Source organism: Orbicella franksi, chromosome 8, assembly GCF_964199315.1.
Source record: "Orbicella franksi chromosome 8, jaOrbFran1.1, whole genome shotgun sequence".
Classification (NCBI taxonomy): domain Eukaryota; kingdom Metazoa; phylum Cnidaria; class Anthozoa; order Scleractinia; family Merulinidae; genus Orbicella; species Orbicella franksi.
The window spans coordinates 19,495,234-19,511,094 of NC_138152.1; the positions used below are offsets into that span (position 1 = coordinate 19,495,234).

The 15,861-nt window shown below is 37.6% G+C and overlaps 1 protein-coding gene across 2 annotated transcripts; it reads right to left on the reverse strand.

Annotated features, from left to right (window-relative positions):
* Positions 1-950: 950 nt before the first annotated feature.
* On the reverse strand, positions 951-15,608 carry LOC145495188 (angiopoietin-1 receptor-like). Of its 2 annotated transcripts, none has more exons than XM_081474770.1 (21): positions 15,467-15,608; positions 14,672-14,763; positions 14,139-14,172; positions 13,841-13,980; positions 12,704-12,724; positions 11,824-12,075; positions 10,727-11,023; positions 10,413-10,528; positions 10,073-10,137; positions 9,632-9,777; positions 8,875-9,165; positions 8,535-8,656; positions 8,196-8,349; positions 7,549-7,659; positions 6,784-6,962; positions 6,055-6,177; positions 5,327-5,397; positions 4,699-4,739; positions 4,324-4,420; positions 3,520-3,619; positions 951-2,151 (listed from the first exon to the last, which is right to left on the reverse strand). In XM_081474770.1, the coding sequence occupies exons 2-21, from the start codon at positions 14,730-14,732 to the stop codon at positions 2,053-2,055; spliced, it is 2,520 nt and encodes an 839-aa protein (XP_081330896.1). In that variant the 5' UTR covers positions 14,733-14,763; positions 15,467-15,608; the 3' UTR covers positions 951-2,052. The 2 variants fall into 2 exon arrangements, with proteins under 2 accessions (XP_081330896.1, XP_081330895.1); XM_081474769.1 differs by having other exon boundaries at positions 13,520-13,980.
* Between the last annotated feature and the right edge of the window lie 253 nt (positions 15,609-15,861).

Below are 15,861 nucleotides of genomic sequence, written 5' to 3' on the forward strand. Positions count from 1 at the left end.
TGACATACATCCGAGTTAAGGTTTGGCATGTGTACAACTCTTCGAACGGCGATAACTCGCCGGCAATTATAGTATTTCGCGAGAATACCAATATTTTGTGTGTAATAAAAAGATTTTTACAAAACAATATGGGGTCACCGGCTTAGTTTTTAAGATAGATGCAATTGATGCTAAAAAAAGTGGGTCAAGTTTGTTGCTATGTAACAGGACAGTGCAACCTTAATTTATGACTTAAACACAATGAAAGGCACAGTAGAGAGTTACCTTAAAAAAATAGCACAGCCATTCAAAACAGTACAGTTCCAAGCCTGAAAAATCGCACCTAGTTCGCACCTAGCACCTAAGTCTCAAAAAAAAAAAAAAAAAAAAAGAATTTTTTGAGCCACCTTAAGTAAACATGTTAGCTCGGCAAAAGTAAAAGGCTCGAAGTAGAATTTGGATTGTTCAGAACAATCTTCCCCTTGCTGAAACTTAAACAAAAGGAAATTGTACTAAACTCGACTGAAATTTTGAAGCTAAATTGAAAATGCACACGTCTTGTTATATACGCACGGCCGTGCGTATATTTAAGAATTGGTTCATGCTTAGCGTGCCTATATCGAGTTATGCACGCGGGAAGTTTGGAGAACACGAAAGAAGCGTAAGAGATCCGCGAGGCGGCTTTTTGGTCAGCACAGTTTGGTTTAAAATACAAACACGACGACTTTCCAGTTGATCCCATGGCTTCAAAAACGCACCAGAATTAGCTCCATTCCTCTTTCGGTTGCCGTCCGCGTCTCAGAAACGTCGCTGCTTAAGTTCACTATTAACAATTATTCGCCAAAGGCGAATTGAATATTGGTGAATATTCACCGAGTCTAACCCTAACCCACTACTAAAATCAATCCAAGCTGAGCAACTGGTTTTCGAGTAACAACCAACAGATAACGTACTGATTTTGTAAGGGGGCCACACTCATTTTGATCAATGTTGCTTTTAAATGAATAATTGACACTCTCAGTAGACGTCCAAAAAGAAGCACGGTGACCTCATGGTTAGTGCTCTCGACTCCGGATCGAGCGGCCCTGACCGGGGACATTGTGTTGTGTTCTTAGGCCAGCCACTTTACTCTCACTGTCCGTCTCTCCACCCAGGTGTATAAATGGGTACCGACGACCTATAGTGCAGGGGGTAACCCTGAGATGGACTAGCATCCCATCCGGGGCGAGGCAGAGTCGCTTCATGCTACAGAAACCGGGATAAGCTCCGGCCCTATGGACCACTTGGCTCATATACAAACTTTGCCTTTTTTTTCTTTCTATGAAGCAACGAGTATTACATACAAAGTGATCATTGAGAGCCGGTTCTAGAGAGACAATAGTGGCCTTCCGTTTATTAAAGTCAAAAAGAGAAAAGAAGTTAAAAACAGCTCTCTCTAAAGGACTGGAAGTGGCCGACATTAGGTGTAGCGATCACTATCAATCAACGAATATATATTTTCTTGGACAACCGTCTCTTTGCTGACAACTACTACAAGTAACGCAGGGTTTACTATACAAATATGAAATTTCGTTGTCGATTACTTGATTGAGTCTGCTGGGTGTAGTAAATTAGTGACTTCATGGAAGTAGACTTGTTTTTAATTTGGGGGCTGTGCGTCAAACATCTTTCGGAATGGTGCAATGAGTATATTAATGAGGTCACCCATTTTTGCTCACAATCCAGTTATATTTGTCTTATGAGGGTTGCCCGGTTAGTAACCTGGAGTTGCAACCTGCTAGTGAGTTGATTACGGTACTCCGTTAGCCTAATTGGCTCTACGGTTTGTCTGAAAAGTGGCATGTAGTTAGCAAGATTGAAATTTTGAAATTTTCTGAACCTCATTAGCAGTAGCAAGCCAACCTTAAAATGATACGCTTTTGGTATAGTTATATTAACAAGAGTATTTATCGTTTTGCTCTGAAATGCTAAATTATATGAACAGCCTTCATTCTATAGTAATTGAAAAGATGTCTAAATATATGTCAAGTGTTTCGAGTGTGTCAACTTTACTACCATTATTAGTTATTTGATCTACATAACAGTATTCTCCTCTTTCTGGCCATCGAATTCTGTCGCCAAATTGACATTGCCTTGAGATTCAACTTCATTTCTTTTAAACTTCAAGGAATCCTGATAAAACACAAAATAAAAGGGTAATGAAAATCAGCTATCGTAAACTTCCGAAAGTAACGAACCCCTGAGAGTAACGTGAAAAAATTATGGCAGCTAATAAATCGCGAAAGTAGCGAACCCTCCGAAAGAAGTGAGAAAACCCCCACCCCCTCTCCGAAAATAGTAAAACCAATGCCCCATTCACATCAACTAAGCTAATTTAACTAAATCAGGTTAAGGGTTTCCCAATTTGTCGATTACGCTTTGCAGTCATTTCGAAAAGACAAATTTCAAACCAACTTGCGAACATATCTCAATCAAAGACGTTTTTACCTTGTAAGGTTGTGGAGTGTGTACGGCATAAGCAACTAATTTTTAACCTTGTTAAGGTAAACCACCTTTAAATATGTTTAACATGTTGGTGTGAACGCGGTACAAGTGTTGTGAAATGTCATCAGTCAATGTTGCACCATGTTAAAAACAAAACCGACCATCCATAACAGGAACGTACAATAGCAAACTTAATGTCATTTTCAATAGGAAGGTATTGAAACGAGCGTTTCTTTACATTTAAATTGAAAACTCGGCCATTGCACTGGGATACTGTTACCGCAGACTAACATAACAGTGCGTCATGAGCTACAAACACTTTAAAGTATCAACTGATGACTTTTCAAAATGCTTAGTGAAGAATAAAATTTTATAATATTTTATGATAATTTTAACTTTCCAGTATCTGACTAGCTTTCCTGCCGACCACTGACAGCACGTTATAGACATGAACAACCCACCCACGTCAGTGGCAGCAACATAAATTTAAACTGGAATGAAGAATTACGTCTCGTGTTTTAAGAACTGTTTTGACCAATTTCCTTCTCTTATTTCGTAATAAGAACTCAGTCTTACCAACTTTATATAGCGTTCTTTACTCCCTGAAAGTAACAAAGATGACGCGATGATGTAATATATCAAACACGAGAGAAAGTGTTTTATCAGGATATCCAAACACCGCGAAGAGAGTTGAAAATACGACGGACAGCAGAGTATTTTTGACGAAATTTGCGGTGTTTGGATAGCCGATGAAACGATGTCTCAAGTGATTGATAAATCTTCACAATCGGAACAAAAACTAAGGAGTTAACGGAGAAGTAAAATCTCAAAATCTATGCTAATTAAGACCGGGCATCCAAACCTCCTTCACGGTTGTGATCTTCTTTGTTTTAACTTGATGAATTATTAATGAGTTTGAGAAGATTAAATTCAAGAATCACAGTACAATAACCCACCAATCGGGTGAAGATATATATTCTTTTTATATTAATTGGCTTATTTTATTTCTATTTTATTTCTTCTCTGCTTAAGTTTAAAAGACTGTTCATTTCTTACTTCTTTGTTGTGCAGCTCCAGCTCAATTGATGTCACAAGCTCGGCGAATGAAGGCCGCTCTGAGGGGTCTGGACGCCAGCATAACATCATGATATCGTAACTGTCATGATAGCAGATAAATTCAATTCGTTCAAGCAATTGATCGGAATGAACAACTAAGTTAGGAAAATTTCAGAACGAAATATAGGTACATATATAGAGGATATTACACGGTGGCGAGAAGATATGAATTTTATGTTCTCGTGGCAAGAACAATATCTCACGAGTGAGCGAAGCGAACGAGTGAGATATTGTTCTTGCCACGAGAACATAAAATTCATATCTTCGAGCCAACGTGTAATGTTCTTTTTATTATATGGAGAAACCAATTCAATAAAAGCAATCCAGCAATAAATGAATCAATCAATCAGTCAGTCAGTCAGTCAATCAATCAATCAACTAATCAATCAGTCAATAAGTCGATATTCGTACACAAAGCGCTCAGGGAATGGAAAGTTCCTTTAAATAACTTGCTAAAGGACATAAACGAAATTTAACAAATGATCAAGCGCAATTCAATATTGAGTGGGCTTAGTCGAAGGAATAACATTTTTAATTTGTCGCATCGCCCCAATTCCACCTGTTAAGTGCTGAGGTGAGTTTTGTAGTCTTTAAAGAGTCAAATCAATCCAACAACTACAAAGGCCATTAAATGCAAAATTCTACAGCAGCGTGTCTGAATAAACCAGGCTGTTAGATTTCCTAGTCATAATCTATGCATACATGTAGAAGCTATTTATTAAAAAAAAAAAACAGCTTATTTACATTTCATCTGGGCATCGTTCCGGTTTTGTTAATCTCTTTCCAGACTTAATAAATTCCACAATCTCCATTCCTCCAAGACCAGAGTACGGCATTTTACCTTAACAAGAAACAAACAGTAACGTAGTTAGCGACAAGCCTAACAAATCAGCTGATCTAAGATACAACTATACAATTGCCCTTTATCACTGGCACATTATTCAACGTAAATTCGTGATATGATCGCTTCATAGCTCCTTAATGAGACCAGCTCATTTAAACTTTCGGGCAAAATAGAAGCAGCAGAGATAAATACATCCTCAGGAAATTTCGCTTATAACTCGCAATGACTATAACAGCAATAACTCTTTTGACACTAATTACTTAGAACATGTTTACCTTCAGATTCTATTTCCCATAGTAGCACACCAAAAGACCACCTACAAAAAAAAGTTAATGTGCTTGTAAACAACAAGATACAGAATTTTTCAGTGGGTTTAAAATTTTTAGAAGACTCAACTCCTCACCCAATCAACATACTTAAGCAGTCACAAATAGTCCCCATATCCACACCAGGTCCCGCAAGGTGGTGAATGGCACTGAGTTCGTTGTGCTGTAGCCCACCTCCACAAATGTACAAGTAAAAACTAACTGGATTTGCCAGCGGCAGTTAATTTTACTTATTCGTAAGGTACTTTGGGAAAAACAATTCAACACCAATGCGTGACAATTGTAGCGAACAGGTTCTTTCACAAAAAAAAAAAAAATGGAAAAAATGTTGGTTTGCCTTTTTGTATACTTTTCTTTATTTAAGAAAATTGGCGCTTGATTCTGGCTCTCCAGGATATCTGATTGAAGTGAGCTTTAGTTAAGCCTTCGTTACTCAGGTTTCAGCTCAAAATCTGTGGAAAAGTTGTATGTAATAAAGTGATGCTTAGGAATTTCTGTTTGCAATAGGTTGGGCTGCTGTTCTGTCATCAATAAGGGCATATCATACATCACTGAGCTCAAGCAGTGCTCAACTTACACATCTGTCTTAGTGTTGTAAGTATAATCCTCCAGTGATTCAAGAGCCATCCAACGAACTGGTAACATTCCCTTGTTTGAAAATAAAAAAAGATCGGAGAATCTAAACTAGAGAACAAGCTGAATGAATGCAGGCTGTGTACTGATATTTGCAACGACGTGAACAAATATAGACAATGTTGCATACAGTTGTAGTTGAAGTTCCAATTTTTCAAATTCTCAAACCTTTAGCGTTCCTGAAGGTTACATTATATTATGTTATGTTATGTTATAGTAACTTAATAATTGAACAGACCTGGTTGAAAAGTTTGGACAATGACGCTCCCAAACAGAAGTCGCTGATCAAAAGTGCAGACTTCCCCAAAGTTGAATAAGACATCATCACGTGATCTTATTGGAGTAACTTTCAAGTAAAGATATCATTGCCTTGACCATTTTGTTTTCTCAATTCAGGGATTTTTATTTCATTTGACTTAAACTGGACGATTTTTGTATTCTATTTAATAGCACTGAGTCACTTCATATGATCGATTTTATGTAATTAAAGTTAGCTAGAAAAAGAAAATGGTGAAGTCGAATTTCCGCCAACGACGGATACGTAAGCAAGTAAGTACGTTTTCTATCTTCTTAATAAGCGGACAGCCGTCCTAAACGACTTCCTTTGTTCTGATCCAAAGGTTTTCCGCGAACGAGAAGTTTGACTGTAATCATAAAAGTAAATTTCCATACCCCGGATGTATTCTCGTATTCACCACTTTCATACACATCACGTGACAAGCCGAAATCAGAAACCATGGCGACATTATTCTTGCCAAGAAGCACATTCCTTGCCGCAAGATCACGATGAACACACTGGAAAGTAACAATAGTAAACTATCAGACTAAAACGTCTTAGAATCTATTTAATCACACTCTTACGACGAACTAGGAAAGTAAAAGGTTTTGAATGCAGAGTTCGTATTAAGGAGCGTACAGTTTTTATCATCTAAATGTAATCAGCATGTCATCAACGTTTTTCTATGTTTAATAAATATGTGGAGCGGATTCAGAACCACCGAAAATTTAAAGTGGCTCTGAATCCGCTCCAACAATTTTCTTCAACTTGGTAAAAAGTTGTATTCCAATATGAATCACAATTCAACATAAACAGAGAAGCTCACCGGAGTCGTTTTTGAGTTACAAGCCCTTTAAGTTAAAATTGTATTGTTTTTAACGGGATATACTGTTGCTATGGTTAACTTTTGCGTCATAAATAAGACCATAAAGTTTACCGATGAATGATTGTTTTTTTTTTGGCGCCATTATTGCATTAACCCACAGACGAAGAGTTTAAAAATGCTAGAAACTGTTGTGAGCCACCTTTACTTACATAAATTAGCACTCCACCAGAATACTCCTCCACCATCTCCTCCTATTAATTTTTTTGTGTGTTTTGACATTTGAACAACATATATATACCTTCTTGCTAGACAGGTGTAACATTCCACTGGCTACATCTCTTGCGATCCTTGTTTTGTCGATGTGAGAGAAATTCACCTGTTTTTCTTCAACGTCAATATATGGATTTTCTCTGTTTTCCCTCAGCTGATGCAACAAGCAACCATTCTCAGCCAAGCGAACGACCACCAACATTGATTCTAGTTATGATCAAAACATTGACATGTACAGAGATACCGCCATCAAAACCACAGTAACAATAGTCATACAAAGCCCTCACGTGGTTTAGGACTGCCTCAGTTATACTGAGAACCGACATGCGAAAGGGTTGACCTCTGGGCTGTTCAAGATAAAGCTCCCCCCTGCCCCTCCTACTCACACAATCCTTACACGAGTTCAACATTAACTATTTATTGCTGTACTAAGATATTTCAAAAACTTTCCATCCAAATCAGGCTTATCGAAAATGAAATTGAAGAAAATGAATGCAAAAATTGTAATTTAAGACTAAGGGTCAGTAATACAGTTTACTACTACTACTGATGCTACTACTACTACTACTCCCACTTATGACATCCATCCAAGTTGCGTTACCTTATTACTTTCAAGTATAATCCTGGACAAAGCTAGAGAATCACTTTTTAAGTTTCGCTATTTTCAGATCTTTGACTGAGTGAACCGAGATTTAGACATGTGATCAGTATCTCTTCCTGACATTCAACAACAAAACATGTTATCATTCTGAACTGTGCAGAATAATCAGAATTATCACTTCACAATATTTACCACTCCTTGTACAAGCTCCGATAAGACTTATGACGTTAGGGTGTTCACCAACTGTCACCATGATTTGAAGCTCGTTCACTAAGTCCCGCCTCTCCAGTTCTGTAGCATTCGCTGAGGTCGAAAATAGATTGTTTAAATGATTTAATCGCGTAGTTGAATTTGCAACATCAGCAAACTATAAAGCAAGCTGTAAAAAAGTCCTTCTACCTACTTCTACATGTGCGATCTTAGAGAAGGAAAAGACAAAGGAAAACCTACATGAAAAGAATCACGATTTCTTTTTCAAGGAGCAATTTCCAACTGTCCATTTGTTATTCCTCTGATATTTATTTCTTTCCTTGCCTCAGTTCTTCTGGTGTTTCGTGATCAAATGGCGTGGCCTCGTGTAAAATGACCCCGCCGTGAAGACTGCTATATATTACTCAAACATCTGTGTCAAAACAAAACCCAATAAACATCTTGGGATATATTTAATATAGCACAATTTTCGCCTAGCATCGTATCTTCTTCTTTGGAGAGAGCTTAAAATAACCTTGAAGTATTTATTCTGAGGCCCCTAAATAAAGTTGCTTTGAGGAGTCCTCATTTCTGTGAAGTAAGACCGGTACATTTACGTGGCCGACATATAAACAGTTTAGAATTATTACCTTTTAGCTTTTTCACTGCACATTCCCGCAATTTTCCATCCATCCGTACCAAACCTTTGTAAGCTTCTCCAAAAGCACCTTCCCCTAACTTCTCTTGAAGAGTAATATCTGATCTACGAATCTCAACCCAATCTCCGCGCATCCAAAGCTCCGTCTATAAAAATAAGGTTTCTTTAATTGACATTTAAGTTTCTTTAATTTTCAACAATTTAAACTAAATGGAAAAGAAACAAGCAACTTAGGAAATAGTGCGTTTTCTTTGCAGTTGCATTAATAAATATCAAGATGCACACATTTGATTGACAAATTGCCGAAGATAAGTATGTTACGTCTACTGACCTCATCTTGCTCAGGAATCGTTTTACAGGTTGGTTTGAACTTGAGGCAAACAACCACGATAAACAAAGCAGCTAATGTCAGAGGTAACACGATGATCAGGATTAAATTCCTGATGAATCTGTCTGTAAACAGGAAAATTGAATAAAGGGTTACGTCACAGTCTTGTTGGTAATACTTGACTATTCCTAGCTTTGAATGATAAATGTGACCGTATACGTGAATGGTGAGCCCTGTCATTGAGAGAGTTCAAGTGTCAGCCACCGCGCCTAGACAATAATAGTACCTTTTCTAAATCATTTTAATGTTTCTTAGACGATTTAACACCAGCGATAACACTTACCTGGCAGTGTTCCTTTGGTTAGCAAAATACCATCTGACCGTCCATATCTGTTGTTGCTTGATAATCGAATGGTGTACTCTGTGGAAGGTTCTAGAGCCTTTAAAGTCATTCTTGTCTGATCGTACGGCAGCGTCTTCACTATTGCGAAGTTCTCGGAGGCTGATGTTTTTCTTTCTATAGTATAATTGTGTATCTGGTAAAAGCTGCCATGCTTTGGTTGATCCCAGGCAAGCACGATGTACCGAGTCTGTACATTGGTCACTGTCAAGCCTTTAGGAGGCGGCGGTTTTTCTTGATGTTTAAATAAGCAAACAAAGCATGAAGTCAATAGAGTGTCACTGAAATTGTGTGCAGTTAGTACAGAGAGTACATTCTACTGCCAGGTGTGTAACAATGTAATTTGGCCAAAGAAATTTTCTTTCTTTCAAAGATTTAGGTAAAGCTTACGTGCTGGCCACGTAATATTTTAACTCTCTTTAAATGCTATTCTAGTTTATTGCAGGTAACAAAGTAATTACAGTGTAGAAGACGTTTCATTTCCAGAAACGCCAAACTATGGCCAAAAAAGTCATATTTCATTTAAAGAGTAAGGTAAACATACACTTGACTATGTCTTCTGTTACATGAGTGGATCCAGTATAGTATACTCTCCTTGGATGCCACTCTACTGTATTGCTTGTAGCCTACCAGTATCTGAAAACGTATCTTGCTGCAGAAAACATTTGAAGGACATCACTGCTGAGTTACGTTTGCTCACCAAGAACTACGATGGCAGTAACATCAAGTCTTTTCCCTATTGAAGAATCCAGTCCATCGATTAACTGCTCAATGGCTTCACCTTTTTTGGTCGTGTTTGTATTCATGGTGGCGACGACCCTGACGTCTGCTTTCACGCTTCCATGACTAAAACGAAAAAGCACGCATTTCCCTAACTACTGTCCTTTGATGGACTGAAGTAACTTGGTGAAAAAAGGATAACTTATTCATGACATGACGTCTTACTGTTCCATCGTGTAAACTGTAACGACATTCGTAGACGCTTCACTCAATATCTGCATTATCGAGTTATGATCGAAGTGTCCCAGAAAGATTGATTAAAAAATCCTTGTGGGAGATTTTTGGAGGCAAGTGGGGTGGCAGATGGTCAGATGGTGTTGTCGCTGCTGGTCATTCAATGAAAGTGATATGGTCAACATACCTGAACCGCAGAATTTCCACGTCATATATCTTTACGACTGTGGATTTATTAAAATGGTGCTTTATCTACAAGGAAAGGGGAAAAACGTTGAGCAGTTACGAGTTTGTAACAGTAGAAATAGCGGTTTGTATGTAGTTACTAAAGATGTACGGCTGTGTAGAGATCTAAAGCACTCGTCAATAACATGCACATTTGAAGGACCTTGGAGAAGTTTGATGCTACTGAACGGGAATTCAACCTTAATACGCATTACGTACATTACGCAACATTTCGTTTAAACAGGTCTTCCCTTAAACTAATGCACATATGAGCCACTCCTTAGGAATGGAGTTTATCGTACCGAAGTCTTGATGTTTTTTTCCATCGCCACGAAGTTGCTGCTGCTACGATCCAAAAGATCACTACTGAAATCTGCATCGATTACCAACTGCAGATTTACATCAATACTTACTTCACCTAAAAAATGAGACAAAAATTAATAATAAAGAAACAAAAAAACATTTATTACACGAAATTATCAACCGGTGAACTTGAAGACGTCATGGTATTGTAAAAAAAGGCTCGGCAAGGCTCGTGAAGATAGGAAGTTTCAGACTTAACATAATCACAGATAATCTACAGTGGAGAGAGAGAGAGCGATCATTTCCGACTTACCATATGACAAAGTTTTTATGACAACGATCTTGCTCGTTGGCCCATGTCCAATTTCGTTAAATCCGTTTATTTCAATCTCGTATTTCGTCTGTGCAACAAGATTGAGAACAACAATCTCTGTCATGTTGTTTGCAGTATTTGCTTCTTCATACAGCGGAGAGCCAAGGCGTCTGTATCTCACTCGATAGCCCAGCAACTGTTCTTTGTGACGGAATGGAGGCAAGCCATTCCAGGAAATGTGAATTGCAGTGGAATTAAGAGGATAACCTGTTATGAACGTAGGGGCCTCTTCAGGAACTGTTGAGACAAAAGTATCCAAAAGTGCTTTTTTTAGTTGCCAACACGTTTTTATCGTAAATTGAGGTCTAAACACAGTCGGCAGGTGTCAATACTTGGAAATACCTTTGGACAGTGTCTTGTCTTGCACACTGAAAGGCGTTTCTTCGATAGGCATTTGACGATGAAAATAAACGATAATAAAAACGAACGACGTTTATATAGGTTATTAATCTAAACATGAGAATGTTAAACGTGATAAAAAGGGATAAAACGTGTTGATACTAAACGTTACGGAATTAAAAAAGATAATAAAAATAACTCCGCGCTGTATAAGTTTGGATGGATTAAGTGTCTTTTGTCGCAATAATTTGGAGAACAAAACATCTTAGTCATCCAATTCAAAGGCTTTGAAACAACAGAGACATTGTACTAGAACATTTGATGATTCAAACTTTTTATGTGTCTTTACACTTCGCTTTACTTCTTTTCGTCCTCGGCAAGTTCGTGATACTTACACTGATTTTCCTTGTTCCCGCAATCTTACAATCATTTTTTGAGGAAACTTGGCTTTAAATGAGGATTAAAATACATTACAAGGTTGCCAGTAACATCAACAATTTTCGCATTAGTACGCTTGCTCTGTAGCTTTTGTTCCGGTTCATGCCTCATTGGCTGTATATGTAAGACATAAGAAGTTGGTGAGGAATTCGTAAATACATGGAAAAATACATAATAGTAATTGTTTGGACATTAAAATATTCTCGTAGACTAATTGTTTTTCTTTTTTCCTCCACCTCACTGGATCGAGTTCAATATACCTCTTGGAGGACATTTAGTTACGTTGCAATATTCCCATCGAACTTTAGGGTCAGTGGTATAACACCAAGGTCCATCTGGGGCACTGCTATCTGGATTACGACACATGTTGAAGTCATTATGTTTATTTGTGACATCTTGAGGAATACGCCAATGACGATGAGGACATTGTGAGTTCCACGCCTGACAGGTGCGACCAGATCGGGTGATGTTTACATTGCCACGGTACCCAACACCAATGCCATAGAAACAATCTACAATAAATTATACTTGTGCAATTAGTTATAGAGCCAAATTAATCGTGTGAATCTGGGAATTTAAGTTCTGAATGGTGAAAAGCTTTTTACTTTGCAAAACAGAAAAGTCAAAGGTTTTCTCTTTCTTCATTTTAGAACTGAATCACAATGGCACCATCGAGATTAAACAGTTTTTAAACTGTTACAAAAAGCTACGGACCGACCATATCTACCACATCGACCATATCGTCAAGAAGGAGGAAAATATACGGCGGTGAATATAACATGAATTTTGTATTGCTTATAAATGAGGAGTTTTTATGTAGCTACTTAACGTATTTATTACACGCGATTTGAATTGTATGAAAAGAACAAACGGCCATCTTGGGAAGGGACTTCTTGGTATGAACCTTACCACAACATATTAATGTTTCTTTGCTTGAAAATTGACGTTTCATTCGTTTTTCAAAACTGAGATAAGAGACAAATTGTGTGTCATGAAACTCATAATATATGAACATGATTTCAAACTTGAGCGTGTTCACGAAAGGTCGATGACGTCAGTGAAGTTCATCTCAAGTGTAATATTTACGGGTTTTATTAATGCCAATGTAAAATTATACCAATTAAAACTTAAAGGACAGACCTGTGTTTCTTGTATCATCACCTGTGGAAAATCGGGGAAAACAAGGTTATTCCTTTATCACTGTTGAGCAAATAAATTATTGAAAAATAGAAAAACATCCATGTTTAATATTTAACAAATGAAGAAGCCTCGACTGTGCTCTGTTCTGTTGCAAAGCACGCAGGAAGCGGTATAGCACGAAAGAAGTGTAGGGGGAAACACAAGACGAAGTCGAGTGTTTCTCCCCACTTCTTGAGTGCCCTACCACTTCCTAAGTGCTTTACAACAGAACAGAGCACAGTTGAGGGTTCTCTATTCGTTTATGATGAAGAATCCATTTATTTCCCCGCGCATTCGGCTAATTCTTTCAAACCAAACTTTATTTTCTGAAATAGTAAAGGTGGTTTAAGCTCAGAAGGCACACTAAAATAGACTCTTCAAATAACTAGATGTATTCAGTGTATCTATCGGTTGAAGAAGTACATGTAGAAGTAGCTTCATTCAAATGTGAGAAAATGGAAAATTCGCTGTCGTGGCTCACAGTCTGTAAATACGAGGATTTAAATCAATTAAAGTCACGTTATTTCACAGAGGACACAGTCTGAGAAATATAGCAGGATTTAGAACTTGACAATAACGTTTACGCTATTCAAAGCTGTGAATTAATAAAAACTCTACAATCGCGCCAAAGAGCCGCAAAGTAAAGTTAAGTAAAGTGCTGTTGGGTAGCGTCTTTTGTTTGGTAACCTTCGTAACAAAAGGTGCTAATTATCAACATCTTACTCCACTTGCTATGTTGCTATGTCTATGCCCTTAGCTTAACCTAGATATAAGCACCTGATATTGGATAGTATTGGTAGCATTCAGGAACATCTCCACCATTAGCAACGTCATAAAAGCTACCGTTGATTATGTCTTGGTCGAAAACTGGGGCGGTCTTTGCTGCATCTCTGATTAAAATCATTTCTTTCTTACACAACTCTTTATCCATATAATCGTATGTTCTGCGACAAATCTTACGAGCACGAGGCTTGTCCGTTGAAATATCGCACGGCGGGTAATGATAACGACAATACAAATCTCTCATAAGTGGTTTGCACTCATCCGTTATTTCAAGGATGCTTAAGTAACTTTCAAATGTGGAGGTCCAATATTCACCGTAACTCAAAGTACCACTATCCCCAAACACGTATAAACTAGTAATTATATCCTTGCAGAAACTTCCTTTATTGTAGCTGTAATATATGCAGGAAGCATTCCTTGCAGAGGCGTTTACTAGAGGTAGTGCTTGCACGCAGCTGAAAAACGAACAAAACAGACATCAACGACAAATAGTAGACATTAACTGGTGTATTAATCCCGTTGCTAGTACTAACGAATTCAAACTTGGCTAAAGTTAAGTTTTTCTTAGAACAATTAACTGTGTAATACGTTTGTTCGCGTTCACGTAACTCACTTTGAATTAGTGTCCAGTTGTGTTAAGTTATTCCCTGGCGATAAATCAGAGAGAGTTAGTTTTGTTCTGGAAATGAATCATCGTAAAATTCGTGACAGTTTATACAAACATTATTCTGGGCATTTTGTTTTTGTAAGCGGGACTGCTGTGTGCCAACAGTATAACGAAAAAGTTAAAAACATTACTTAAGGCCTTTTTTACCTTTTCGGAGAAGAGTGGTCATAAGTTGGCCAGCACTGCTCTGCTTCCTGTAGCACAGGGATGTTATTTATACCGCCGGTTCTCCGGATAGCCTTTTTCTAAGTTGTGTGTACATATATACATACATAATACATACATACACCCATACATAAACTTTTTTACTGTGTCAAAATATTTAGCCCATGGGGAAACACGCTTCTACTAATTGGGACACCCAATATTATTTAAAACCTACTAACTATATATTGTCTAATATTGTTTAATGAAGTCATAGAAATGCATGTTGTGTTTTACAGATACGTAATAGATATTCCAAAAACAAAATCACCCACCACAATGAGCCAAATTAATGCACAAGACAAGAAGAATGCCAAGAACTTGAACTGCTTCCATGTGTCAATGTTTGTCACACAAGCGAGTCAATCTGGCGAAAAGGAACAAAGACCATTACCACCATATATAGTAAGGAAAAGATATTCAAGAAAATTTCCACAAGAGGCTTATAACGAAAGACTGTTGGCAAATTCAAATTGAATTAGAGGAAAAAAAGAATTTTCGCACATTGCCCAATAGCGCAGTACTTTAATATCAGCGTGTTATTCGTGCATAATGCTACTATGCTGAGCAAACACAACGATTTGGAACTGCGCCAGAACTTGATCATAGTTAACTATGACTTGATAGAGGGTTTAAAATTCGTGTCATTAATTAAATGACTTAAAGAAGACTATGGGCTTGTGTTTAGTTTCCATCAGAGGTATGAAAGTGTAAGATGATTCTGTTCCCGAATTGTTCAGTTTCAGAACACTGTTTGACATATCTTGGGTCCCTATCTTAATATTATGTTATTACCCTAGACTAAATGCAAATGCTTTGCCGAAAGATTCCTTTGAAAATCTTTTACAAACTACGCATTCGTCTGACCCTAGCTTTGGATGATTTTCATTGAAATCCTAATTAAGATTTGTTGTAAAAAAGACAGTATAAAGAGCAATTCTTCCTGGTGAAAGTGAGAGATCATCGCATGCATCTACTCGACATCATCGTATGCATCCATTTTAAACTAGATAGACCGGTGAGTTCAGTAACGTGAACACCGAAACATCGAGAAAAACTCCATTGATTACCTTTTCAGTTGAATGGTGTTTATCCCACAACGCTCTGGCTGTAAATGTAAGGTCCGTTACTAATGAAACAAAATTCGCTGTTCTCGCAGCCAGGTTTCGGTGGAAGAGATGAAAAGAAGTTGAAGTAATCGCATACATAGCACAAACAAATGTCTATAGTTATGTCAAGCGTGACGTTGACCTTTACAAACTGGGCCGGTGCGCAGAGGCGGAAATTAGGAAGTAAAATAATTTGCACACTGTATTTGTGAGTTGCATCTAAACTTGGAAAGTTTTAGTTTCGCAAAGTCAGGAATTTTATCACATCCCATGATAGCTTACAATTGTAGCATTATTATTTAGCAGTAAGAGTTACATTTCCATTCAAAACTGAAAATTATCAACGTAAAGGACAC

Bases quoted from the DNA above. Each gene is read 5' to 3' on its own strand.
- LOC145495188 (XM_081474769.1), bottom strand. From the start codon at position 14,732: ATGGAAGCAGTTCAAGTTCTTGGCATTCTTCTTGTCTTGTGCATTAAT. The intron at 14,173-14,671 runs GTGGGTGATTTT...ATTTATCGCCAG, and splicing joins CATTAATTTGGCTCATTGTG to GGAATAACTTAACACAACTG. The intron at 8,657-8,874 runs GTAAGTGTTATC...TCCTGTTTACAG, and splicing joins AACCAAAGGAACACTGCCAG to ACAGATTCATCAGGAATTTA.